We start from the raw sequence: 27,614 nt of genomic DNA, 5'->3' as shown, positions 1-27,614 counted from the left end.
ATGTTCCCAGCATTGGAAACAGAGCTAAAGCAGGAGGTCGGTACCCACCCCTCTCCAGAAACCCAGTACTGTATTCCGGTGGCACCTTTTTCTGGCTAGAGATCTTGATCCGAAAGATAGAATCATTTGCACAAATGTCTTTCACATGGCTTGTTCTCAGGTATGGGGTCCTCTGCGACCAGGCTTGTGTGCCTTTGTTAGAAGTCAGTATTACTCTTTTAACAGGTTGTTGTGATAATGATTATTATGAAAACGTTTTCCTGATTGAGATGGTCTGTCCTTTCACAGACTCTTCCTGATCCCTATGAAGACTTTATGTACTATCACCTCCAGTACTATGGCTACTATAAAGGTAATATCTCATTCTGACCCAGCATCACCTTTCCTGGGTCATTGAAGTAAGTTGTTGGATCAACTGAGAGAGTTGTGCTTGGATAAACTAATGACGAATTTTTTGAGCAGCATTAATGAGAAGTACTTCCTTTCCTCACTGATATGCTCTGTCACTTCTGTTGAGTGTCCGTTTATACAGAGGTCTGTCTGTCTGTCCTTGAACCAGCACCACCCTTTCTTAATGACATGACATGGCACTAAAATAGTCTTGATATCTGGAAAGAAATGTCCTCCCATATTGTCGTACTCAGAAGTGTCTTGGCTAACCTTACCTTTTTATATAATTTTAGAATTGGCATGTGATGCTTTAAAAAAAAATGGGATTGCATTTAATCTATAGATCATACTTGACAAGAAATGAGAATTTTCCAATACCACATTCTCCAACCTATTAATAGTATTTTCTAATTCTCTAATTTGCTTCAGTCCTCCTTAATGTCTTCCAATAAGATTTATAAATTGTTTTCAGGGACCTGCTTATTTATATGCTTGTAGAAGTGGTATCTTAAAATTTTGATGTTCTCACTTTGTTCTTGGTATTTAGAAATAAAATTTAAGGTTTCGTATTGATTTTATTTCTATCCTGTTAACCTTTCTTATTAACTGTTTCATTTTGTCAGTGATCACTCACTTGTTGAAAACTGAATTCCCAGTTTGCCAGATTCAGCAGAGCCCTCAGGACAAAGCGCCTCTCACTCTGAGTGCTCTACTTCCCCTCTTGAGCACTTACCCTGACTTGGTTATATAACTGCTGATTTTTTCCTGCCAACCCAGCCCTTCCTTTCTACATTACCATATGCCTCTCAAGTCTTCTCAGCGTGAAACGGAGAAAATTATGTTTAAATTGTTCACATAAATTGGAACGTGAAAGCTCTTTGGAAAATGGGTTATATTGGTTGGAAAGGCCTGTGGTGTGGCAGGTGGTGCCTGCAAGGCAGTTTGCTAGTTGTAATTGTTTGGGTGTTGACCTCAATGTTGGACGTGATGAACTAGCCTTCAGCATCTTTCACTACACTGCCTGTTCTTAGCTCATAGAAGCAGTTTACCAAATTCTGCTACGCACCAGCATGTTTGGAAGAATAATCCTCGATACCTGCTGAGTGGCTCTTTTGGAAAAAGAGAGGATTTGATACCGGACCGCTTGCAAAAGGAGAAGCGTCTATGTGAGTAGTAGTCATTGTCATATGTCCCTAGAACCCTTAGTGCCTTGAGCAACTGCCCCCGGCGTTGAGGAGAACGTGGCCTAACGTGGGAGAAGCCTGGGGAACAGCCTTGGACACTGTCTCTGGCATCACTCAGAAATGTTCTGTCTTTAAAAGAGAAGAAAATTTTTTAATGAAAAGAAAAATAACAAAACAAAAAAACATTCTGTAGACCTGCTTTGGATTGTAGGTTTAAAGTACCATGCGTTCTGCATGGTCTTTCTCCAAATTGTTGGAAAATTTGTTGAAACTCTTTGGTCAAGAGTAACATGTTGATTTTTTTTCATGCAGTTTTGATGGATATATTTGTTAAGGCTCTTTGAGTAGGAGTGGTGGAAACCAATCCAAGCTAACTTAAGCAAAAACCACTCTTTTACAGGGATTCCACAAGTTTTTTCTAGAATCCAAGGGTAGGAACGCAGTTGAATTTCTGCCTCAATACATATCCAACCAAACATCAATTCACTTCCCTTTACTGCACGACCTTCCTCCCATGCCCCCTTCCCTACCCCAGCTGCCATCATCTCTATTGAAACAGCCTCATCATCGGTTTCTGGTTCCATGATGCCCCCTTCCAATCTGCTTTCCACACAGCAGTGTTTTTGTTTTTTTTTCTTTTTATGTGCAAATCTGATTGTATCCCTTTTCTGGTTAAAAATCTTTGAATGATACAAGACCCAAAAGCTATAAAATGTAACACTGATAATTTTGACAGCAAAACTTTATGTTTAGAAAAAAGTTCCATTAGTAAAGAAAAATAACTGAAAAAAATTTTTGTGAGAAATATGTCAAAGGATTAATTTCCTTAACAAAGTAACATACAAATCAATAAGCAAAAGATGACCAAAGAGTAAAATGGACAAAGAGCACGAGCAAGGAGTTGGTAGAAAAGCAGACACAGTCAATGCAACATGCAACGTGGGCTCCCCTGGTGGCGCAGTGCGGTGCAGGAGACTCAGGAGATGCGGGTTCGATCCCTGGATCACATCTCCTAGAGGAGGAAGCGGCAGCCCACTGCAGTATTCTTGCCTGGGAAATCCCGTGGACACAGGAGTCTGGTGGGCTACAGTCCTGGGGTTGTAGAGTTGGACACGACGGAGCACACAGGCACGTCCAAGGATTAATTTCCTTAACAAAATAACTCTCACGAATCAATATGTAAGCGGTGACCGAATAGAAAAGATGGACAAAGGACATGAGCAAGGAGTCCATAGAAAAGCAAACACAGTCAGGAAGCTTTTTGAAAAGATGCTCAATTTCACCCCTAACTAAAGATACAAATCAGTATGTCAAAGTACCATTTTGTAAATTATGAGACGTGGGCAGAAATATTTTTATGATTATACCTAGTAGAGGTCGGGAGATGGTAGAACACCCTCCCACACTGCTGTTAGGAGTGTGAGTAGAGAGACTTAAAATTGTTTATTTATTAGTATTAATGTTCTGACTGTGCTGGATCTTCGCTGCTGCACGGGCTTTGCTCGAGTTGCGGCAAGCGGGGGCTCCTCTCTAGTTGCGGCGCGGGGGCTTCTCGTTGTGGGGGTTTCTCTTGTTTCGGAGCGTGGGCTCTAGGGCGCGAGGGCTTATGTCGCTGTGGCTCACGGGCTCTAGAGCCCTGGCTCAATAATTGTGGCGCACAGGCGTGCTCGTTCTGCAGCGTGTGGGGTCCTCCCAGATCAGGGACGGAAGCCGAGTCTCCTGCCTCGCCAGGCAGACCCTTTGCCGCTGAGCCACCAGAGGAGCCCCTAGACGGACTATTTTAGGATGGCAGTTTGGCAACAGGAGGGAAAGGTGACGGTACTTAACCTTCGATGTAGCAGCTCCATTTTCATGTTCAAATATGTGTCTTACATTTTTGCTCATCCTCGTGCTCGGAAGGCTCTTCCATTCTGTGTCCCGGAGCTCCCGGCAGGGAGTGGAAAGGCCAAGGTTGAGCAAAGAAGACTGTCAAGGTGGGGTGGCGCAGGAGCCAGCCGACCCCCCACCTTCAGTCCCCTCCTGTCCCAGTTTCTGATGCTTGAAATAACATTAATAAGTTGCCTGTCTTCATATAGTAAAAAACCCATAAAATGCAAAGTCAGCTACAGAAGTAACACAACAATGCAAACGAATTTTAGTTAGACTATAATTGGTAACCTGACACCTTCCCACCCCCCAACACCCCCCCCCCTCCCATTTTGGTCATTGGAGTGAAGAAGATATTTTTCTTTATCTTTGTAGCAAAGCATTTATTGTGTTGTTTTTTAAACCAGAAAAGTACAAAGGAAGTGAAAAAGGAATTAGTTACAATATACTTGTTTCAAAAAGGGAAAAAGAAGGGAAGAAAGGAAAGAGAGAAAGAAAGGAGGGGGGAAGACAGAGAAAGAAAGAAAATATACATATAAGGTTAGAAAATCCAAATGGTAGAAAAAACACAAAAGGAAATTAAGAGCTCTCCCAGCCCCACCCTTAATATAGCCACTACTGTAATCATTTTTTTCAGGAAAAAAATTATACCCTCAAGTATCTGTATATTTTTTCTTTCTGATTGCTCATCAAGGATCGTCTACACAATCCTCTTTACATTGGCTTTTTTTGTTTAACAATAGATGCTTTCCCTATGAGCACAAAAAATATCTACCTCATTCTTTTTAAGAGCACCTGTGGGCTGCCGACTATGGGGTCGCACAGAGTCGGACACGACTGAAGCAACTTAGCAGCAGCAGCAACCTATTAATTAATACCCATTAATGAGTCTTCCATCTCGTTAATATGTCATGGTTATTTTAACTTCCCTTTTGATGGCTGCTTTGGTTGTTTGTACATTTTCACAATTTGAGCATCACTGCAGGGAGCATCTCTACACGTGTACGCCGATGAGCCTTTGTAACAAGATCTATATGGTAATTCCTAGCAGTGGGGCTGCTGAATCAAGGGTTGGTGTGCTCTGAGTCTTGCCGGACACTGCCAAATTTGCTTTCCAGAAAGATTCCACAGATTTGCCTTTTTGTCCTCAGGTTCTGAGGGTAGTTGCTTACTTACACCCTCGTCAGGCTGAGTGTAAACAGGTCAGTGTTTTTCCTCTCTGTTAGCTAAAAAACTGATATCTTCATGTCGTTTTGATTTACATTTCTTTGAGTGAGATTGAGTAGCTTTACCATCTTTTCAAATGTTTGTTGCCTCCCCCTACTGCCCCCATTAAACAGTGGGGGAAATGTTCAGACATAGAAATTCAGGGACCCAAAGGTGGGGGGATGGAAAGGGATAGGGGGAAAACGACAGAGGAAAGAAAGATCCGCAGGACAAACCAGGCCTCTTCCTCTTTCTAGGGCCTAGCTGTCTACCTTCCACTGGGTGCAGACAGACCGGAGCTCTGAGCAGAGGTATTGCATCCTTCCAGGCCAGAAAATGCAAACTCCTTTGTGGGAATGTGTCTGCTCCCCGCTCCCCACCAGCTCTGGGAGGTGCCACCCTTGAGCATTTCCTTCCTCCTGCCCTTTCTCTTCATTCTTCCTCCCATTTCCTTCCCCTGCCCTTTCTCCTTGAAACCTTTCTTTTCCTCCCTTTTTCCTCTTATTTCCTAAGAACTCTTCTCTTTCTTCTACCCCTTCTCACTTCTCTGCCTCTACTCTCTCCATCCTGTCTGTCTTGTAAGTCTCTCTCTGTCCTTTGAATGGTTATAGCAAAAACTTGAACTTTAATTTGTAGATTGTTACATTGTAGTTAGTAAAGTTTTATGTCCCTTTTTTCTAAAAGGCTGGTGGTCAAATTGAAAGTTGTGTGGTTTTGTTTTGTTTTGTTTTGTTTTGCCTCTCTCTAGACAAAAATAACATACATTAAGTAACTTTTATTTCTAACCCACTATTGAAATGTCTTCAACCCATTAACTTTGATTTAAAAAACAAAACAGTTTCTTCTGACTTACTCTAAAGCTGTACATGTAAGTACTTTATAGATTAGAGCAGAAGTTTAGCTTAAGTGTTAGCAGCTGTTAGTCGCTCAGTTGTGCCTGACTCTTTGTGACCCCATGGACTGCAGCCCACCAGGCTCCTCTGTCCATGAGGTTTTCCAGGCAAGGGTGCTGGAGTGGGTTGCCATTTCCTCCTCCAGGAGATCTTCCCAACCCAGGGATCAAACCCGGGTCTCCTGCAGTGCAAACAGATTCTTTACCGACTGAGCTACAAGGGAATTTTAGCTTAACGTTTTATAATGTCGATGTTGTCAGCCTGGACTAAATCTCTCTGAAGGAGAAAGATGTCATAGGATTGCATATCTGTGATAATATTTTAATACAGTGCTTAAAATTCCTTAATTGTTACAGTTGAGCAGTGAAGTTCCTCAAAAGGAAAAGGAAACTGCTCACTCCTTACCTTTCCCTTTGGCAGGTTCTCTTAGGCTGAGTTCGCCGTTTGTTAAGAGCAGACAGCTTCTTTATGATGACACTGGCGAAGTAAACCCGCGTCTCAGAGAACCCCGAGACCTCTTTGCTTTTTTCTCTGGCAGCGCGCTGCTACAGGCTCCAAGGTGGCCGATAGAATGTGAGGTCATCAAGGAGCGCATTCATCATATTGGTAATGTGACTTACGTGTCATGGCCTTGCTGTTCTGACAGTCTGTACGATAGCTTCAGGTTCTAGGCATACTAAAGTCCAAGGCAGGACGGATTCACTATCTGTTAGCTCACTTGAGAGTGTTTAAGCTCTGGGAAACTGACACACACTCACCAAAGTCAAAAGTTACACTAATGTTTAAATTTATTCATAGGTATTTTACTCCTTTTGATGCAGTTGTAAATGAGAATGTTGTCTTAATTTTTCTTTCATTATTCATTTGTAGAAATGAAACAGAATTTTGTGTATTGATTTTGTATTTTGCAAAATACAAAATTTATGATTAGTTCTAACAAGTTTTCTGAATTTGTTACTAGTTCTAACAGTTTTCTGATGGAGTGTTTAGGGTTTTCTATATATAATATGTGTCAGTGGTAGTTTTACTTCTTTCTTTGCAATTTAAAGAGCTTTTATTTCTTTTTCTGGCCTGATTGCTCTGGCTAGGGGTTCCAGTACTATGGAATAAAGTGGTCAGAGTAGGCACACTTGTTGTGCTCTTGATCTTAAAGGGAAAGCTTTCAGCTTTTTTGTCATAAAGGATGTTGGATTTTGTTCAGATGCTTTTTCTTCATGTGTTGAAATAATCATATGATTTTTATCCTTCATTTTGTTACTGTCATGTATCACATTGGCTGAGTTGTGAATGTTGAACCATCCTTGCAACCCTGGAATAAATCCCACTTGATTATGGTGTATAATTCTTTTATGTATTGTTGAATTTAAGTTGTGTTTTCCTATGCCCTTGGCTTTCATCAGTGGCTCCTGTACTTAAAACGGTAGGAAGCTGCCCAAGTCCCATATGAGAAATCTTTCAGAACTGAGTGTTAATGAAAAAACCTTGTTTCCTCTGAAGAAATGGTATACTTGTTCCTTTATAGTAATAAGAAAAATGTAGCTGATCGTATTGTCCTGACTTGGAAGCTCGGTGACACATTTTGTAGAGTTGTTGCACCAACTTTCTGGCTTATTTTTAAGTCTTATGCTTCTGCTGTATATGCTTTTTGTTAAAAATTTCTCCATAGTCTTTATAGAAAGAAGCAAGATATAATTAATTTACAAACACACTGGAAACTTAGGATTGGAATTTGATTTGATTCAACCAGACTAGCCATTTGAATAATCAGCATTATTATTTTATATCAGTCCTAATAAAGTACCTTTTATATTATTTCTTATTTTGTACTTTTTCAATGTCTTCTTTCAGAGTGGGTTCCACCTCAACCAGAATATTTCTATCAACCCACAGGAAATGAAAAGATACCAGAAATTGTAGGAGAAGAAAAAGGCACAATTGTCTATCAGTTAGATGCAGGTATTGTTATCACACCAAACAGTGAGTAACTGATCGTGACCAAATTACCATAAACATATTTTTAATAATAAAAATTATTTTCAAAAATCCATAGTTTAGTGGTAAACTGAGTGATAGCCCTGAAATTCATAACTGATCAGTTTTAAATATTTAATCCCTTTTAAAAAATGATAGTACCTTTTCTTAATAGTTCTGAGTCCCTTTCATATGTTCTTCCTTCTTGTTCTTCCTGAAAGCCAGACGTTGGCTCTTTGGGGAGTTGCTCGTCTTTTCTCCGCCTGCTTTGCTGCAGTGAGTGCTTTGTAGTATGTGTGTATGCCTGGCATTTATGCTGTAGTTGCTTGCATTAATTTGCAGCCATCCTGTTGGTATAATTCATGTCTTTTATAAAAATGTGCTGGACAGTGTACCCAAGAACAAAATACATATTCTTTTCAAGGGTACATGGTAAATTCCCCAGGATATACCATGTATAAGGTTATAAAGCAAGTCTTAATATGTTGAAAAGGATTGAAGTCATACAAAATATATTCTCTGACCACAGCAAAATTAAATTAGAAATCAATAGCAAAATGAAATCTGGGAAATATAGAAATATTCACAAATTGAATAGCACATTTCTCTTAAGTAACCCACAGGCTAAAGAAAACATAAGCGTTCAAAAATAGTTTGAACTGATTGAAAATAAAACCACATATCAGAATTTATGAGATGTAGCTAAAGCACTGCAAGGTCACTTTATGACTTTAAATGCCTGTATTTAAAAGGAAGAAAGATTTCAAATCAATTACCCAAACCTCCACCATAATAAATCAGAAAAATAAGAGCAAACTACGTCCAAAGTGAGCAAAGGGACTTCCCTGGTGGTCCAGTGGTTAAGAGTCTGCCTTACCAATGCAGGGGACATGGGTTTGACGGTCCGGGAAGATCCCACATGCCACAGGATAACTAAGCCTGTGAGCCGAGACTGCTGAGCCTGTGGTCTCGAGCCCAGGCACCGCAATGAGAGCAGCCCCTGCAGTGAGAAGCACGCACCGCAGTGAAGAGCAGCCCCTGGTGACCGCAATTGGAGAAGGCCTGTGTGTAGCAACAAAGGTCCAGCGCAGCCAGAAGTAAGCAAATAATTTTTTTTAAGTGGGCGAAAGGAAGGAAATAAAAGAAAAATGGAAGTCAGTGAAATGGGAAAGTGATATAGGAAACCAAGCCAAGGGCTGGTTCTTTGGAAACATCAACAAAACTGACAAAACTTTAGCCAAACCAACCAAAAAAACAGGAGAGGAGAACACAAATGATCAAAATTAGGAGTGAAAGGGGACACAGCCATCAACTCTACAGAAATCAAAACAATTAAAAGGTAATGCTATTACCAGCTTTATGCTAGCAAATTAGGAACACAGACAAACAGGAAAAGTTGCTGGAAAAAACACATACTATCAAAACTGACTCAGGAAGAAATAAAAAGTCTGAATAGATGATAACAAAGAAATTGAATTAGTAATTGACAATCTTCCTGGGAAGAAATTCCTGGCGCAGATGGCTTAACAGGATTTATTTGGATTGTACCGAACATCTAAAGATGAAATAGCCCTAATTCTTCAAAAACTTTGAAACCAGAAGAAGAGGAAACACTTCCTACCTCTTCTTTTGAAGCCAGTGTTCAAAGCCAGACAAAGGCATCACAAGAAAACTATAGATTAGTATTCCTCGTGAATATAAACGCAAAAATCCTCAACCAAATACCAGCAAACCAAATTCAGCAGCATATTGAAAGGATTGTACACCGTCACCAGGGGAGACTTGTTACAGGAAGCCAAGGGTGGTTCAGCATAAGGAAGCTGCTGTGACAAGCACATTAATAGGACAAAGAGGAAAAAACTACACAGTCATCTCAGTCAGTGCAGCAAAACCATTTGATAAAATACAGCCTTTCATGATAGCATTCTGAAAACTGGAACCCGAGAAGTTCCTCTGTTCGATATCCTTTATTGATATTGGATATTTGTTGATAAAAGGATGCTTATGGAAAGGAAGAATCAACTTCAAACTCACTGAAACAGCCGTAACAACAGCAAAGACAGTTAACAAGGGCTGCGGAGGATGTGAAGCAGACGGTAACAGTAACCCTGAAGGCAGAAGGCAGAGGTCCTGCTAAAGAGCTGTGAATCAATAGATAGAGATGGTCAGAGGAGAAGTCAGTTTTGTTAGAGGAGGAATATGTACCAAGTGTAATTGGTAGAAATGGAATGTATGTTAATAAAATCATGAGGGGGAAGGTTAAGAAACAGCAAGAGATAGGAAAGAGGAAGCTGCAGCGAGTTTACTTTCCTACCACGAGAAAAACAAAATGAGCGGATTTTAGCAGAGTGCGTCCATCTGAGATGTGGTTGTACGCGCTCTACTCCCAGTTGCCTTGGTTTTGGACTCTCATCTCACTGTTTCAGCAAAACTTACTATATTCAGTGAGGTAGAAAAGATGAAGCAGCTACCTAGCTCCACCTTACGGAATGTCTGAGGAGGAGTTTGGAAGACTTTAAAAGCTAAGATCAGGGGGCTTCCCAGGCAGTCCAGGATTGAGACTTTCCTTCCAATGTAGGGTATGCAGTTTCAATCTATGGCTGGGGAGCTAAGCTCTTATATGCTTCATAGCCAAAACAGAAAACAGAAAAAAATATTGTAACAAATTCAATAAGGACTTTAAAAACGGTCCACATAAAAAAAAATTTTTTTAATAAAATCTGAGATTGTAAGTCAGTTGACTTGAGGGGATGTATCGCTCCTAGGACCTCAAGAAATTCTTGGTATCATAAGCCTGTTTTACCTGTCGGTGACCTTGTGGTCATTTTCAGTAAACCAGATGACCATAAATCCCCACTGCCTCATCGGTTCTATCCAGACATATTTCTACAGAGGGAGAAACCCTGGGGCTGAGAGCTCGTTTTCCTGATACGACAGCTATCGTGAATTGTCCTCTTAATACACATTTGTGGCAGCTGTCTTGATCTTGCCTTTGGATTCATCAAGTGGAGTTAAGGCCACCCTCCTGGAGGAATGAAGAAAACGAAAACTGAGAAGATGGGGCTCCGAGGAGAATCGGGGAGTTTGTTAAGTTAGGAGTCCTAGAGCAACCACGTGCTATAAGAATGCTGTGGGTTAAATAAGAAAGAAGTTTTGTTTCTGAGATATGTTACTGTGGGCTATGAATTGGATCATTTTTAATGTTACCTAAGAGACTCGAGAAAATGTTGAAATTCCTTTATTAGCGACATCTGGTTGCTGGTCTGTACATTGATTATGGTTCCTTGAAAAGATTGAACAACATGGGATTCCAGCTCTTAAATGGATTATACGCACTCTTGCTGCTTTCTCTGCTTTTACTTCCTCCCATTTCACACGCACTTTCTCCTTTGCTTTTATTTATCCAAATTACTTACTCTCTGAGTCTCCACAGTGACAAGGTTGCATACAGAAGCAAAAGTCAGAATGTGAATCTGTCTACTAATGAAGTTCCTACTTACAAAGGCAGGCCCTGTACATGTTTCTATTTGTTTAATGCATGTATCTATCCTGCCCCGGGGTCAGGATCTTTGTTGATGTCAGTCATTTGTTGATTGGTAGATATTGCTAACATCTGACAACATAATGCAAGTATAGTAAAAAATAATTGCAAAGTGAAATTATCCATATAAGTGATGTAAGATTATATGAAGTCAGTGAATGTTAAATAATTACTTGCTTCACTTGCCAAGCCATTGACTACTGAGAATATAGAAATTTCTTATTTAAATACCCCTTGTTGTTAAACTAGAATAGTGCTGAACACAGAGGGGCTTAATAAACATATACTAGATAAATGGATTCTGAGTGGAACTTGGACTAAATATATCTATCTCATCCACAGTGCCCACTGAAGATTGCTATTTTACCAGTTCCAGAGTAGGAGGCAAACGGGGAATTATCAAGGAACTTTCTGTCTCCTTACAAGGACCAGAAGATAATACTCTGCTGTTTGAATCAAGGTTTGAGAGTGGGAACCTGCAGAAAGCTGTCAGAGTGTGAGTAACAGAGAGGAATTTCCCAAAGGGATGATGACTGAAATGACTGAGAAGTGTCTTCAGGAATCATGTTTAGGAGTCAGGAGTGTTTTTGTAGAAGAGAAAAGTGATGAGAGATGATTGTGAGGACAATGAAGAAGAATGAAATAATTGTGACTCATATTTTCCTCCAGAAAAAAAAAAATTATCCAAACTGTTTTTTCTACTTCTAAAAGAAATTAGTGCACATTTGAAATTTGCTTTATGGACCTGAAATACACTGTTAGATATTTCTCCAGCAAACATGCCCTTTTTCAAGATCGACAGAATTGCAGTTCAGGGTCTGCAGACACAGGGAGCCTCGGAAGTCCTGTAATGCAAGGGAGGGAGAACACTTTAACTGAGAGGAGAGGAAGATGGGAGGCTTTAGTAAACAAAAGGTTCGTAGCTTTTCATTGGCGGCATCCTTACCAGGAAGGAAAGAGTTCTTCCTGTTGGGCTCCACTATCGTTGCAGGGCTTGAGAGCTCCCCCTTCTGGTCTCCCAATTCTATTTAATTAGGGTTCCTGTTCATTAACTTTTTACAATCTTAATAAAAATGTTGTTGTTTAGTTGCTAGCCCGCCAGGCTCCTCTGTCCATAGGATTCTCCAGTCAAGGAGACTGAAGTGGGTTGCCATTTCCTTCTTCAGGGATCTTCCCAACCCAGGGATCAAACCCACATCTCTCATGTTACTGTGGAACCACCAAGGAAACTCCTTAATACCTAACATAAAAAGTTGAAGTCCTATGATCATACCTCCCGGATGCAGCAACTGTTTATGTGTATTAATTTTTGTGCATATGCATTAACTTTTTTCTCTCTGGATAGAGGTAATATCTACAGATTACATGGCTTTAAAAAACAGCACACATGCTGGGTTTTTTTTAGTACACGCTGCTTTGCATGTTGCTTTTTTCCACTTCATGAATTTTGGATGTTTTCTTATGGCCGTACCACAGATGCATCTCCTTATTTTTAACAGCTCATGTTGCCCTGTCGTATGGATGCTCTATATCTTTTTCACCTTTTCCCCAAGTAATGGGAAATGCAGATGTTTACAATGTTTGGCTTAATGAATGAGTACCCTTATGCATTCATATTTTTAAGTACGGTGGTGGTATGAGACAAATCCTAGGCATAAAATTGTCGGGTCAGGGTTTGATCACTTCAGTAATGCTGGTTTTTGTCCAGTTGTCCTCCCGGCATGACTTCAGTCCCCATCAGCCGTGTGTGAGAGTGCCTGTTTCCCAGCTCTGGAATGCCAGTGAGATGGAGGCGGAAGGGACATCCTCGTTAGTCCATGCTTCCTGAGTCATGTTGTGGATGAGCATCTTTCCATGAACTCTGGCATTTGTATTCTGTCTTCTGCAAGTTCAACAAGGTGAACACTTTCCAGAAATGTCCCCTCATCTTCAAATAAGTGAGGGTCAGAGATAAAGATAGCGCAGACGGCTTACAGCTGCCTTCTGCAGGGATGACATCCAGAATGTGGCTCGCCTCCAGCGCTGGCTCTGGGCTGTTTAGTGTATTTCAGAGAGAGGTGCTGAAGTAGTCAGAGGCTGCTGTTGGCTACTCTTGGAAGATGCCAAGGAGCTCACGGCGCTCCCCACCATGCTGCGCGGCAGTGTCAGCTTTGACGTTCTTCCTGTCCCACTCTGAATAAGTTTTCTTTCCCCAAGTTCCTGCTGGCCTGATACATGGATTGGAAAACTAGGGAAAATAGAAAATAAATGTTTGATATTGCAGGCTTTTCTGTTGTAGTAAGATCTGTTTCTATCAGGAGAAAACCGTGTTTGTTTTTTGAGGGGCGAGTGGAGTTACAGAGATATCCTTCTGTGTTCTCTGTTACAGAAACACTTTTGAGTATGAACTCACCTTGCGAACTGACCTCTACACAAATAAGCACACTCAGTGGTTTTATTTTCGAGTTCAGAACACCAGAAAAGATGTCACCTATCGCTTCACCATCGTCAACTTGCTAAAACCCAAGAGCCTCTATACTGTAGGGATGAAGCCACTCATGTACTCCCAGCTGGATGCCAGCACCCACAGCATTGGCTGGAGGAGAGAAGGAAATGACATCAAGTACTACAGGAACAACGCGGATGACAGACAGCAGCCCTTTCACTGTCTCACATGGACCATTCGGTTTCCATACGACCGGGACACTTGCTTCTTTGCACACTTCTACCCATACACGTACACTGACTTGCAACGCTTCCTCCTGTCGGTGGCAAACAGCCCCGTCAAATCTCAGTTCTGCAAACTCCAGACTTTATGTAGGAGCCTAGCAGGAAACACCGTCTACCTGCTCACCATCACCAACCCAGCCCGGACCCCTCAAGAGGCAGCTGCGAAGAAAGCTGTGGTCTTGACTGCCCGCGTGCACCCCGGAGAAAGTAATGGCTCCTGGATTATGAAAGGCTTTTTGGACTTCATCCTAAGCAACTCCCCAGATGCTCAGCTCCTCAGAGATATCTTTATCTTCAAAGTGGTCCCCATGTTAAATCCAGACGGAGTGATCGTGGGGAATTATCGTTGTTCGCTGGCTGGAAGGGACTTGAACCGGCATTACAAGACCATTCTGAAGGAGTCTTTCCCCTGCATCTGGCACACCAGAAATATGATCAAGAGGTGAGGCTTCTGTCGTTGGTCTTAACAATGTCAGCTCAGTCTGATGTGTGAGCCCTTTCCCAATGGCATAGGCGTCAGGAACGGTTTTGGGGACAGTCTAATGTTCTCTTTGCAGCCATGTGGGTTTGTTAGTTTTCACATTTTTAAATCATGTCTTATCTCTGGATTGAAACTAAACATGCAGTATTTCACTAGAGGTGTTTTACTTATAAGTGAAATGATTGAATGTAAAAGGTCAAAAGTCAGGGAGTTCATAGATCTTCTTGATAAGACTTGTGTAATAATAATAATAGTACCTAACTATTCGTCAGTTCTTGTGTACAACAGGCAGTGTTCTCCGTGCTTCCCACATGCCCCATTGAGTCTCACATTCGCCCTGTGAGGTGGGCACAGTCAATGTCCCCATTTTATATAGGACGAGGAAATTAAGGCCCAGAGAAGTTAAGAGACTTGCCCAAGGTCGTACAGCTAGTTCTCTGGTTGTAGAGTCTGAATTCCTTGTTATCCTCTTATAAAGAAAGAATAATAAATCAGTTTGCCTTTTCTAAGCCAGTGTAAAAGCAGTTGAAGACTAGTAACATCACAGCACCCGCCTTAAAGGAGCTTCCGTTTCACTGGACCCGAAGTTGCCGCACATGAATGTGTGGACTCGTGCACCTTCTCACCATATCTGTGTGAATGGCTGAGAGCGGCAGAATGGCTCCGAGTGTATATTGGAGTTGGGCAGGCCTGGGTCTGAGACCTGGTTTTACTACTGACTGCTTCTGTGACCATGGAAGCCTCAGTTTTCTCATCTGTAGAGTGGGGATAATAATACCTGCCTTGGGTGGTTACTGTGAGGCTTAAATGAGATAATCCATGTTATCTACTTAGCATGGTCCCCTGCATGTTGTAAAGGTGTGACATTGTTACCATCATCACAGAGAAGGTGACTGTGTTTGGAAGATTGAATAGGTATCCTGGTCATCCAGAGACAAGAGCTGAGTCTTAGAGGAACTACGCCTGGAATGTCAGAAACCAAGGCTGTCTTTGGTTCTTTCCCCTCTCTGCCTGTCTCCCTCTTTCCACAGGTCTGCAACAGGGTGGGCTTTCTTTCAGTGGATTTTCTCCTCTGCTTCCACAAGGCCTACCCATCTCTGCTTTCTGTGGCTGGCAGGGCAAAGAGTGCTGGAGACACGTTTCCATCAGGGATGAGGTTGGGGGTCCTTTGAAGATCATTAGGGGCTGAAATTTTCTTAGGAGGGAAAGTAACAACAGACATGCTTAAGGAAGAGACTCCAAGGGATCCTTGACTATTTTCATGCCTTTGTATACCCACTGAGTCCTATGTTTGCACCCCCCCATAGACTTCTTGAAGAAAGGGAGGTTCTCTTGTATTGTGATTTCCACGGCCACAGCCGGAAGAATAACATCTTCCTGTATGGTTGCAATAACACCAATCGCCAGTTCTGGCTTCATGAGCGAGTCTTTCCTTTAATGTTAAGCAAAAACGCACCAGACAAGGTAAGCACGAAAGGTAATTTCCTGTCCACTGACTAAGGGAGAAGGATAACTCATCCATTCCTGTATGTGGTGTCTGATTTGCCACTTTGTCGCTCTTCGTTATCTTGGGTAAATCCCAGAAAGCTGGACTTCAAGCCTTAAGAAAAATGTGGCTTTGAGAATAACACTGTGTTCATCAACCAATGAAAAGATAATAGAACTGTAGTATATCCACACAATGGAATGTTATTTGGCAGTAAAAAGAACTGAGCCACGATACACTGGGACTCAGATGAACCTTGAACACATTATGCTAAGTGAAAGAAGCCAGACACTAAAGCCCACATGTTATAGGATGCTGTCCTAGGAAACATTCAGAAAAGGCAAATCTGTAGAGATAGAAGGTGGTTGAGTGATTGCCGAGGGTGGCATGGGGCGTGACAGCTAATGATGCGTCCTGGGTTTCTTTTTGGGGTAATGAAAATATTCTAAACTTAGGTTGTGGTAATGGTTACACAACTCTGTGAATATATTTAAGCCACTGAATTGTGTACTTCAAATGTGTGAATTGTACGGTATGCGAATAATATCTCCATAAAGATGATTTTTTTTTTTTGTAATTGCTGTTGGCTGCTTTGCCCTGGGTGTAAGTTCAAACTCTTAGTAGGTAGAATTCTCTACCATCTTCCATCCTGTGGCTGGCATTGGAAGAAGGGATTGAAAGACACAATGCTTATGTTATATGAGCCTCTACAGAAACATTTATGTAATACAAGATCACAAATAACTGTAAGACAGTAGAGGACTCATAAAAACAACTTAAGAGTCTTTAGTGGTTGGTTGAATGATAGCTCTGTGAGTTGTGTCTGCACTGATTTAAAAGTTGGTTTTCAGCATCATAAGTAGAGTCAAAGTGCAACTGGCATTGGAAAGAAGTTGTTAGATTGGGTTTAGAAAAGTGTTTAAATGATAGTGCAGATTTTTCTCACATAAAGATATAAGACAGGGACTTCCCTGGCGGTCCTGTGGTTGAAAGTCCACACTTCCACTGCAGGGGGCGAGGGTTTGATCCCTGATCAAGGAACTAGGATCCTGCATGCTTCCTGGTGCAGCCAAAATAAATAGAATAGGAATAAAAATAGCCCTTTAAAAACCATTAGTCCTGAAAAAATCAAACAAAAGTATAGGACAAAGGAATCCCCTGGGGGTCTGGTGGTTAGGACTTGGCTCTTTCACTGCTATAGCCTGGGTTCAATCCCTGGTCAGGGAACTAAGATCCCACAAGCTGTGCAGTGTGGCTGGAAAAAATATAAATAGGACAAATATTTTATATCTGCGACTTATTTGTTAAAAAAGGAAAAGGAAGCTTTTCTTCCTTCTGCTCTGATTCCCTCCCTGCCTGCGTTCTTTCTTTTCTTTTTTTAATCTTCTATTTTTTCCGGGACTCTCTTTCTTTCTTCAAATGAAATCTCATCCAGAACCCAGTATCTAAAACTTGAACAAACTCCTTGGCTAACCCAATATATGTTTATAAATTCCAAATGAGGAAAGAGTTGGGGATGATCATGAAATACGATGGAGGCTATTGAACTCCAAGCTAGGACCACATTAGTGTTAGGAGGTGGGAGAGTCTGGGCAGAGGTCATAGGGGTGAGGGATACACAAATCATAGATAGAGGATAAGGGTTCTAGATCCAAGGGTTCAAGGTGGGGAGGGGTAGAAAATAAATCTCAGGCTGGCTGGTACCTTGAATACTAAAGTAAGCCAGCATTCCCAAACAGTTGTTGAAGGAACCCTAGTCCTCCAGAATGTCCCTGGGGAAGGTGGGAAAGGAAAGGAAGAGTTCATAGGCAATGAAAATCAGAATCTACTCTCTCCCTTAGTGAGAGTCATAGTCCACAATAACACATTAAATGAGAGGTCCTGCAGAGAAGGCCTGTTTGATTGGGCTAAACCTTCATCTCCCCAACCAACAAGAATGCAGAACTCATTTTTTCCTTTGTAATATCTATGACACCCCCTTGGTATTTTATGGAGCGTATGTTAGAAACTAATAGATACTTCCATTTTTTTTTAAACTATATTAGTGAATTTTAGACATCTTACATTTACCAGTTTATGATTAACAGAAGGTTTGGGTTTCCCTTCAGTTCTCTTTTCACAGTTGTAACTTTAAAGTCCAAAAATGCAAAGAAGGGACAGGACGCGTGGTGATGTGGCGGATGGGGATCCTCAACAGCTACACCATGGAGTCTACGTTTGGCGGGTCCACCCTGGGTAAGCTGTCTTTCATAGATCATGGGCCACTATGGCAAGAGGAAGCCAAGCCAAGCACTGGCAAGGTGAAGTCCCTTTGAATGTTGGGGAGATAGTTGACCCAGAAGATTTTCCTGTCTGTGCTTTAATGCTAAATTCGAGAGCCCAAATATCGTACTGATATCATACTGAAATATCACACTGATGGGGCAGTACAGCACAGTGGTTGCTCAGGGCCTGGAGATACAGCAGGTCTGAGTTTGGGTTTCCTTTGCGTGCATGCTCAATCACTCAAGTCGTGCCTGACTCTTTGCGACGGCATAGTCTGTAGCCCGCCAGGCTCCTTGGTCCATGGGATTCTCCAGACAAGAATACCAGAGTGGGTTGCCATTTCCTCCTCCAGGGGATCTTCCTGACATAGGGATCAAGGCCACGTCTCCTGCGGCTCTGCATTGGCAGGCAGGTTCTTTACCACTGAGCCACATGGGAAGCCCTTTGAATTTCCTTTAACTAGCAATAATGTTAGTACTTGAATTACAGGTACTACCTAATGAGATAGTGTGCATAAAGCATTTGGTCTAGTGTTTATCACAAAGTAAAACCTCAGTAATTCAGGCATCATGATTGTAAACTTGATCACTGTCAAAGATTCTCCTGAAATGGACCAAGAGAGAAACCCTGTCCAGAAGCATAATATTCTGGAATCAGAGGTGGTGTTTTTAATGAGATATTATTCATAAATTAAGTTTGCATTTGCTCATGAAGACTTAGTAAGAAGTCCTATGGATTTTTTTTTGTCCCCAGGCAATAAAAGAGACACTCATTTTACCACTGAGGATCTGAAGTCCCTGGGTTATCACGTCTGTGACACCCTTCTCGATTTCTGTGATCCTGACCGAACCAAGGTAAATATGGGCTTTCAAGACAGGCGGTGATGTCACTGGGATCACTGTCACACGGGTCCAAAGTCAGCCCAGTGGGGTGACAGGTGATCTTTATTTTCCTCCTCATATTTTTCTGAAGTTTTTATAATCAAAGACAGTAAGGAAACCTCAGTCTGCACACTCCCGGCCGATGGTAAGCCCTCGTGCTTCCCGGGGAGTGGGGGCCGTGGCACCCTTCCCATACAGCCGCCTCTCCCTCGCTCCTGGGCCTCCCTGTGGCAGCTCCAGTGCTCGCTCCCCTCCCTCCTGTCTCAGAAAACCAGGCGTCCTTTCTCTTCTCCAAAACCCTTTCTGCCCTCGGTGCGCTTGCCAGCCCCCCCACCCCCACCCCCGGGGTCTCCCTGAGGTCTTGCCTTATCAATCACCTCTTCTCTTTTCTGGGCCTGTTTTTGTTTTTCCTTTTCTTCTTCCTCTCAACTGCAGATGTTCTCAAGCTGCCCCCATCCTAAATCACAAATGGAGGCTTCCTTTGGCCTTGTTTTTCTGGGAGCTTATTTCTATTTCCCTTTATTGTTCACCTTCTTAAAAGGGAGCCTGGACTCATGGTCCCTAACTCATCTCTCATGCCCCCTCTGAAATGTCCACCCTGGGAACACGTGACATGCACCACTCTGGATGCAACTGTACCATAAAAAAAATACTTAAAGGAGAATTTGACCCCAGCACAGGGCCTCTTAAATCAGATTTGCCAGAGGCCAAAATCTGAACCACCCCATTCTAACTTTTCCTTCTTTGCTACTCAAAAATATGAAGCAAATCCGACCTTTGCATTGTTCAAGAAATTTATTAACTATAACCAAGGGAATGGCTAAAGCAGTATTCATTGACATTCTTCCCTAAAAATGCTTTTGCCTGTTCCCACAGCTCATGTAACTTATTGTTAACATGCCTTTAGTAGCAGAGGTTACAGTTTACTCATCCTTATGTTCCCAGCAATAAACAAAGTGCCTTTCAGCATATTTAGTATATGAATAAATAAATGAATAATCAAGAATAGCTTTTCTTTTTTTTCAATTCCATAGTTCATGCAGTGTCTGGCAGAGCTTAAAGAGCTCTTACAACAGGAAATCCATAAGAAATTCAAGGAACTTGGACAAGATATGGATTTAGAAAGAAGCTGGAGTGACATCTCTTTGTCTGACGTTGAATCCAGGTAACAAACTTCATTTCAAAGTAAAACCAGAGAGGTTCTGTTTTTTTTAATTATTGTCTTGCTTGCTCTGTTGTGTTGGTTTTGAACCTCGGATGCAAAGTGTTGACTAAAATCATGGCACACTTGGATACACGTTGTTCTTTCAACAACTAGGTATTAAGTGCCTGGTCCTTGTTAGCCCCTTCTCTCGGCTCTGGAAAGGGTTAGGGAGCCCTGATTTGTGGTCCCAAAGTAGTTCTGCTGACTCAGTCTCCCAAAAGTCTCTCTAGGAACCTTAACAACCAGATCATCAGGCCAGGGAGGGCGTTGCACTCATCATGTCACCTCTTCCACTCTCCCAGAAGCCTCTGCCGAACTCACAAGGACCGCTGCACCAAGGCCTCTTCACTTGCAGTCTCAAAAACAAAACGCCTCCTGCATATCAACTCCTGCACATCGGGCCCAGTGGGGACTGACTCAAAAGCATCCTGACTGCATCCCGACAGGCTCAGCAGGGATACCCTGATGGATTTAGTGAAGAGTTATTGAATCCAGTCTGTCAGCCTCAGCACCAGCCTCCATGGGGCTCTGTCCATTCGCACAGAACAGCGGGCTGCGTGTGTGCGGGCCCAGTGTGAGCTATGTCTCAGTGTGCACATACGTGGTTTTAGACATCTTCCGGGGCGTACCGCATCTCATGCTTCTATTCTCTTTGTTAACGTTTTGTGTTATCTCCAAAAGGGACTTCAGAGGCTATTATCTGGCAGCTTCAAAGGCTGCTGCTCAGACTGGAAAAGCCTTGTGAGAACAGGGAGCTGGGAATTGTGAGAGAAGCGAGAGCTCCCTTCCCACTGCTTTGCTGCAGGGCTCCTCGCTGTGCGCTGATGGGAGGGAGAGGAGCACGAACAGGATGAAAGGGCTGAGCAAAAGAGCGGCTGGAGATGCCGTCCTCTCCCAGGAGATCTGAGTTTTGTGCCTAAGACGTTTTTCATATACGGAGGACGTGTCACAGGCACAGCTTTCAGTTCTCGCCAACCACACCCCAGGAAAGGGGAAAGTGGAACGCAGCCCAGAAACCGAGGACATGAGGAAAGGAGAGAGGATGCATTATCTGAGTCCTCATTCATCCCAGCCTGTGAAGAAAGGGGGAGACGACGGTTTGCGGGGGGGCTTCAGATCAGCCTAGACGTTCATCCAGAGCTTTCCAAGGGGGATTTGGGGTGTTAAAAGTAATGCTCCTAATCTGTGACCTACAGATATTTTGTTATTAAATGTATCTATTTGTATTTTCAACGTATTCTTAAAAAGTAACTAGTCACATCCTTGCTCTGAGCTGGTACTGACTAGACAGGCATTGCACACTGGAAAAAGCCCCTGCTTTCAGACAAACCACAGACCCCTGCTGTTCTCTCGGGCTGCTCCTTAAAAATCCCACAGCCTCTCAAAATCACTGCCAAGGGCAGCTTTGTCCATCTGGCCAGTATTTATTTTGCCACACGGGTCATCTCTGTTTTCTGTTCCTGGTGCACTGCCTGGCATGCTGGAGGTGTTCTCAATGAATGAATGGATGTGCTTGTCTTGATTTCTTAGTAATTGAAATACACATTGCGGGCAAATAGCAGACCAGATGTCCTAACCCCATGCCACTATTCTGGTCAGTGTTATACATCCTGGAAATTAATGACAGTTCTTTCCCTTTTCCTTTCCTTCTGGAAACAGCACCAGCGGTTCTGACAGCTCCCTCTCAGATGGCCTCCCTGTTCACCTACTGAATATAGCAGATGAGGTGAGATTATAGAGACTCTGACACCCAGGAAGTAGCAGCCTAAAAAAAGCCTGACACTACTGAATAGTTTGGAGGAATTTTCAACTGTCCTAAGATCCGCAGAAAATATAGTAATAGCATCCTAACTGGTTACCCAGCCCTGGAGTCCTTCTTTTTGTCCTTTGCAACTTTCTTCTTTAAAACCTAGAGAGGAAAAATGTGAGGACTCCACATAGATTCCAAAATTAACAAAAAGTGAGGGGGAAATGTTTAACTTAAAGTGAAAGCCACGTTAACAGGTGGAGGTTGTTAAAAACAACCCACGCATTTTAAAAAATACTGGAAAGTGTTTTTGTTGACATGGTCTCAGGTAGTTTTCCATATTTCTGTATTATTAAGTGATTATTTTTGCCCTGTCTATTCACAGACAGACTTTTTTTTTTACATAGATATTATAAGAGCTTTGGAGACAGCAAAATATTTGTTGTGGTTCACTAAGCACTTGAATTCCTAGTTACATTAAGAAATATCTTCTTTCTTGGGTGAGTTTAAGTCTATGTCAGATAAGCCAGACATATCAGACTAGACCCTACAATTTCTTCAGCTAGATTTAACAGCAGCATCAGAATAAGCTTCGCCACACCATGGGTAACTGGAAAATTAGTACCAAGCTTCATTTGCTTAATTATTAAAGCTACCCTGTTGTCACAAACAAACTGTATCAGTTGATCACACAGCTAGTAATCAGTATCGTCTGTACTTGCCAATATTGCCTTAAGTAATGTGCTTTCACATTTTATATCACAGATATTTGGTTATTGGTATAGGTGCCTCTTTGGCAGTATATTTATAATAGGGGGATTTAGGCGTGTTAAGTGGGGAGGGGTCCCTAGTAATGAGGTAACTGAACTGTTTTTTGGTTCTTCAAACCAACAAGAACTCAACACACTGTGAGGGCCCGGATCCTGGGTTAGCAATGGTGTTTTGAGCATTGTGTGAAAAGAGTGCTCCCTATGGGTGGGTGTCTGTCTGGAACCCTCAATGGCTAATTTCTCTGTGCTTTCTGAAATAGTTGCATCAGAAGAAGACGATGTATAAGAAGAAAAAAAAGCCACTTAAATCGAGAAAGCAGCGAAACAGACAGTATCAGAGAAATACTTTGATGCCGGAGTCAAAGTTGACTGAAGATGCCCCAGTAAGAAGGCCCACATCTACTGTCTGGTTAGAGTGTTCCACGCTGGGTGCAAGACAGAGTCGAGGTTTACTCTAAACCAGAAAGGGGATGGGAAATGGGACAGGGGGGCGTTTTCTCTATGGATTTCAGAGCTCTTACCCGGGTCCTCAAAAGCAAAAGCTTTTCAATTGTGGTGTTGGAGAAGACTCTCGAGAGTCTCTTGGACTGCAAGGAGATCCAACCAGTCCATCCTAAAGGAGATCAGTCCTGAAAATTCATTGGAAGGACTGGTGTGAAGCTAAAACCCCAATACTTTGGCCACCTGATGCAAAGAACCGACTCATTGGAAAAGACCCTGATGCTGGGAAAGACTGAGGGCAGGAGAAGGGGATGACAGAGGATGAGATGGTTGGATGGCATCACCGACTCAATGGACATGAGTTTGAGTAAACTCTGGGAGTTGGTGATGGACAGGGAGGCCTGGCGTGCTGCAGTCCATGGGGTCTCAAAGAGTCGGACACGACTGACCTGGGTCCTCTGGACATCCCTGAGCATATTTCAGCTTGGCCCTTCCACTAGACTCTAGCACAGCAAGTCCAGGAGTCCACCAAGTCTGGATTTCCAGAGGAAGGAGGTAGTGACGGAAAAGTGGTGCCAAGAGCCAGTCCAGAGTGGTGGGTGGTGAGAGCTCAGCCTAGTACAGGCGAAGGCCACTTGGGCACCTCCTTCCTCACGGCCACACCCACGCCACACCCCCTGCTCTCTAAAGGTGAAGATGCCTTCAGAGGTGGGAGATTTGCTCTTGAGTGAATCGGGTCTGTTGTGAGTAGATTAATTATAACAGAGCAACTGAAAACTGTTCTCTTTGCAATCCTTCTAGGAAAGGGCAGGATTTCCTTCTACTCTGCAAAAGCATCCTGCCTTTTTCAGAACTTCAGAGAATGCCCGTTCTTCAATGATGAAATATGAAAAATCAAGATTGAATAAGGTATTGTTTTTGCCTGACTATTTTTTTTTTACTCACTCATAGAAAAGTTATTTAAAAATTTTTTGGTAATATATTTAAAGTGTACAGTGTGATTTTATGCACTCATGCACACACACACACACACAACACACATATATACATTGAGAAACGATTGCCACCATTTAGTTCATTAACACATCCATCGCCTCCAGTATTTACTTTTTTTCCTGAAAACTCTTAAGTTTGGGGCTGTCTATTCTGTTCCGTTTTTAGTCTTTGTCACGCAGTTGCTCTGATTTTTCCAGTTAGCGCATCTCCCCCTCGCCCCCTGTCACCCTGACAGTACAGCCGGGAGCAGGGGGACATTAGCATTGGTGGACACTGACACTGCCTTGGATTGGACACCACTGAAGTCTGATACCACGCCTTGGTGAACTGTGATGTTTATACCCAAATCATAAGAGTGGCTGCTGGATGCTCCCTCCATCCACTCAGCAGACTGTACTGTCAGCCACTGCCTGCAGGCCACCTACTGAAGGCCGGGAGGGCAGCATCGAACGAAGTACCCTCCCTGCCTCAGGGACCCTGGCGTCTGCTGGGGGTTTAACAAGTAAGCAGGAAGTCAGCATCCCGAGTCGGATGCGGCAGGACACAGAAGGGACAGATCCAGGCGGCGTTGCAGTGCTTTGGGGCGCGGCCATGAAATCCGCGACTCTTCTGTGTGTAAAGTAGACGTGAGTATGGCAGTAGGCAAACCGCGTGCATGAGGCCTACCTCGCGCGGAGTGCTGCCCCATGGGTGAGGACGACAGAATGAGGCCCCCCAGCGCTACAGCGCAGAGCCCGAGCAGAGCACAGCCGTCTTCATTCAGTATCGAGGGCCACTCGGCATCCAGTGTGATAGCGGCAGGAACGCACGCTGTGGAGGCCGCCTCAGTTCAAATCCCAGCCCCACTGTGTCATCTTCTGTGAGTTTCTTCACCCCCCAGGGGCTCCGTTCCTGCATCTAAAATGCTGGGCTTGTGGTATCATGAGGTTCTTGAGAATATTCTATGTGAAACCATGTGTGAAGTGCCCAGCACATAGTAGGCATTCAGTAAGCATTAGTTTCCTTTGAATTATTGTATTTGCATTCTGCCTCTCTTTTCAAAGTGAGAGTACCATGAGTCAACATGCATGAATAAAAAGTCCTCTGTGTGTTTTATGCAATCACACACTTGTCCAGGTGGAAAATTTAGTGAGAATATGTTCCTTTGTTTTAGTCCCAGTTAAACGGAAGAGGCAAAAGCACCTCCCTGGACCCAACAGATATGACCACCGTGATTTTGACCAAGAATAAAGACAGAATACAGGTATTTCACCTAATATATGTATATGTGTGTGTATGTGTGTGTGTGTGTGTGTGTGTGTGTGTGTGTGTGTGTGTGCCCACAGTTGATTTTGTTTTTCAAATGTATTATATGATTCGAGGGGTGGTGATCCACGGTCCACACAGTGTCGTCCCTGTGGATTTGTTCTGTTAAGGCGGACATCTCAGATGGTTTGCCTCCTCAGGCTGCAAACACCTGACCAGCCTGGAGCACAGCCCGCAAGGCACCTCAGGACTGGGGAAGCTCACCCGGGGCTGAACACTTGCCATGGCAAATTTCATTTTGTTTCAGTGAGCATTTGTTAGGCAGCTATTGTTTTGTAACCGAGTGCATGCAGCGACTCTCAAGCCAGGAGATGCTAACAACAATCGGGGAGCCACCACCAGGTGTGAGGGGCATCTCATATCCGGTTACAGTGACCGTTCAGTACAGAGGTTTGTGAATGATCCGCTTTTTTAAAAGAATAAGTTTGAATGAATTCATATTTATCCCTATAATAACATCTCTCTTGTTCATTTGTACCTGCGTATTCTTTCCTTGTTGTTTAGTCGCTAAGTTATACCCAACTCTTTTGTGACCCTATGGACTGTAACCCTCGAGGCTGCTCTGTCCATGGGATGTCCCAGGCAAAAATACTGGAGTGGGTTGCTATTTCCTTCTCCAGGGGATCTTCCTGACCCAGGGACCAAACCTGTGTCTCCTATATTGGCAGGTGGGTTCTTTACTGCTGAGCCACCAGGGAAACCCCATTCTTCCTTAGAAGGAGGAGAAAAAAAAATAGAGAAACAACTCGTGAACCAGCTGGCAATGCCAAAGAATATTCAAACTACTGCACAATTGCGCTCATCTCACACACTAGCAAAGTAATGCTCAAAATTCCCCAAACCAGGCTTCAACAGTACGTGAACCATGAACTTCCAGACGTTCAAGTTGGATTTAGAAAAGGCAGAGGAACCAGGAAAACACGTGGTTTCAAATACCCCTGGCTATGTCTCTGGGAAAGTGCTGCTCACGTGTGTCCAGGTGGAGCAAAAATTGAGGACCACTGGATTACTGTAGTTAGATGGCACTGGTGGTAAAGAATCCGTCTGCCAACGCAAGAGACATAAGAGATGAAAGTTTGATCCCTGGGTCAGGAAGATCCCCTGGAGGAGGCCATGGCAACCCACTCCAATATTCTTGCCTGGAGAATCCCATAGACAGAGGAGCCTGGCGGGCTAGATAAAGTCCATAGTGTTGCAAAGAGTCAGACACGACTGAAGGGACTTAGTATGCACAAGTGCGGTAGGCAGAGATTGGATGGTTTATCTCAAGATCAGATCCCTGCCATCTTCTCAAGTCTGCTGCTTGGGGATTCTGAGAATGATGCTCTCATTTACCCATCAGTATCTTATGAAGATCCGACCATGTGGGGCCCTCTGAGGGCTGTATGACATGACCCCTCCCTTAAGGCCATGATCCTCTAGGAGGGGTAACAACGTAGATACTCCAACCACCATGATCTCACAGAAACAGAGCAGTGAAAAGAGAGGTGAAGATCATGTCAAGTCAAAGAGGATTCTGTCCTGACACAGGGCTAAGTGGTGACTGTCCCCTTTCCTCCTGCGGCTTCCACGGCAAGATGTCCACAGGTGGCTAAAGCCGTGCCCACCACTGAAACGTGCTAGTTAGGCTGTGACCTGTAAACGGGGATTCATTTAAACCCAGCAGAGTAGCTGAATGCCATCCAGGCCTTTACTTCTGCTTCATTTTTCTTTAAATTTCTAGTTCAGTGTTTCTGTAACAGAGATGTAGGCATTTGACTTCCACGGTATGTCAGAGAAGAGTTTAAAAACTCTGGGCCGTCTCCAACCTTGTAAATCAAGGTCTCTTTCTTTGTGTGATGTTTCTAAGCAGCTTATAAAATGCAATCCCTGAGCTTCTTGAAACAGTTAAGATCTCGCCTGTGGACTTTTCTTTGGCCATCTCAGGACTAGGGCGAATGCTCGATTCACCCCTCCCTGCCCTGTAACAGTGTCAGCTGCTTTGGTATTTGAGGAGAAATGCGACTACCTCTCTCTAACTCCTTGTGACAGCAGCCCCAGTCCTAGCTATAGCTTTAGGAATTACAGCACAAAGTGATTCAACTCTTCTGTCTTGTTTGCACAGAAAGAGAAGCCAGGATTTACAGTATCTTGCGATCCAAAGAGAAGCGCCAACCCCAGCCAAGAGCCGGCTCCACCAGTGAAGCCAAGCTGGTCCAGGAACAGATATCCTGGCACAAAGGGAAGCCACAGGACCGCCGTGGCATACCCATCCTTGCACATATACACCTACCCGTAG

General features: G+C 43.2%; 1 protein-coding gene across 1 annotated transcript; it reads left to right on the top strand.

Moving 5' to 3' along the window:
* On the top strand, nt 1-27,614 carry AGBL2 (AGBL carboxypeptidase 2). Its single transcript, XM_052653042.1, has 17 exons — nt 1-36; nt 289-352; nt 1,422-1,556; nt 4,904-4,957; nt 5,960-6,145; nt 7,388-7,495; nt 11,394-11,547; nt 13,420-14,202; nt 15,549-15,705; nt 17,836-17,962; nt 18,746-18,846; nt 19,908-20,038; nt 21,737-21,803; nt 22,855-22,977; nt 23,837-23,944; nt 25,185-25,274; nt 27,441-27,614. Exons 1-17 carry the CDS (start codon nt 1-3, stop codon nt 27,612-27,614), a joined length of 2,598 nt encoding a protein of 865 aa, XP_052509002.1.

The sequence above is a fragment of the Budorcas taxicolor genome, chromosome 15, assembly GCF_023091745.1.
Source record: "Budorcas taxicolor isolate Tak-1 chromosome 15, Takin1.1, whole genome shotgun sequence".
NCBI classification, from domain to species: domain Eukaryota; kingdom Metazoa; phylum Chordata; class Mammalia; order Artiodactyla; family Bovidae; genus Budorcas; species Budorcas taxicolor.
This window is presented reverse-complemented; position numbering and strand designations above follow the sequence as displayed.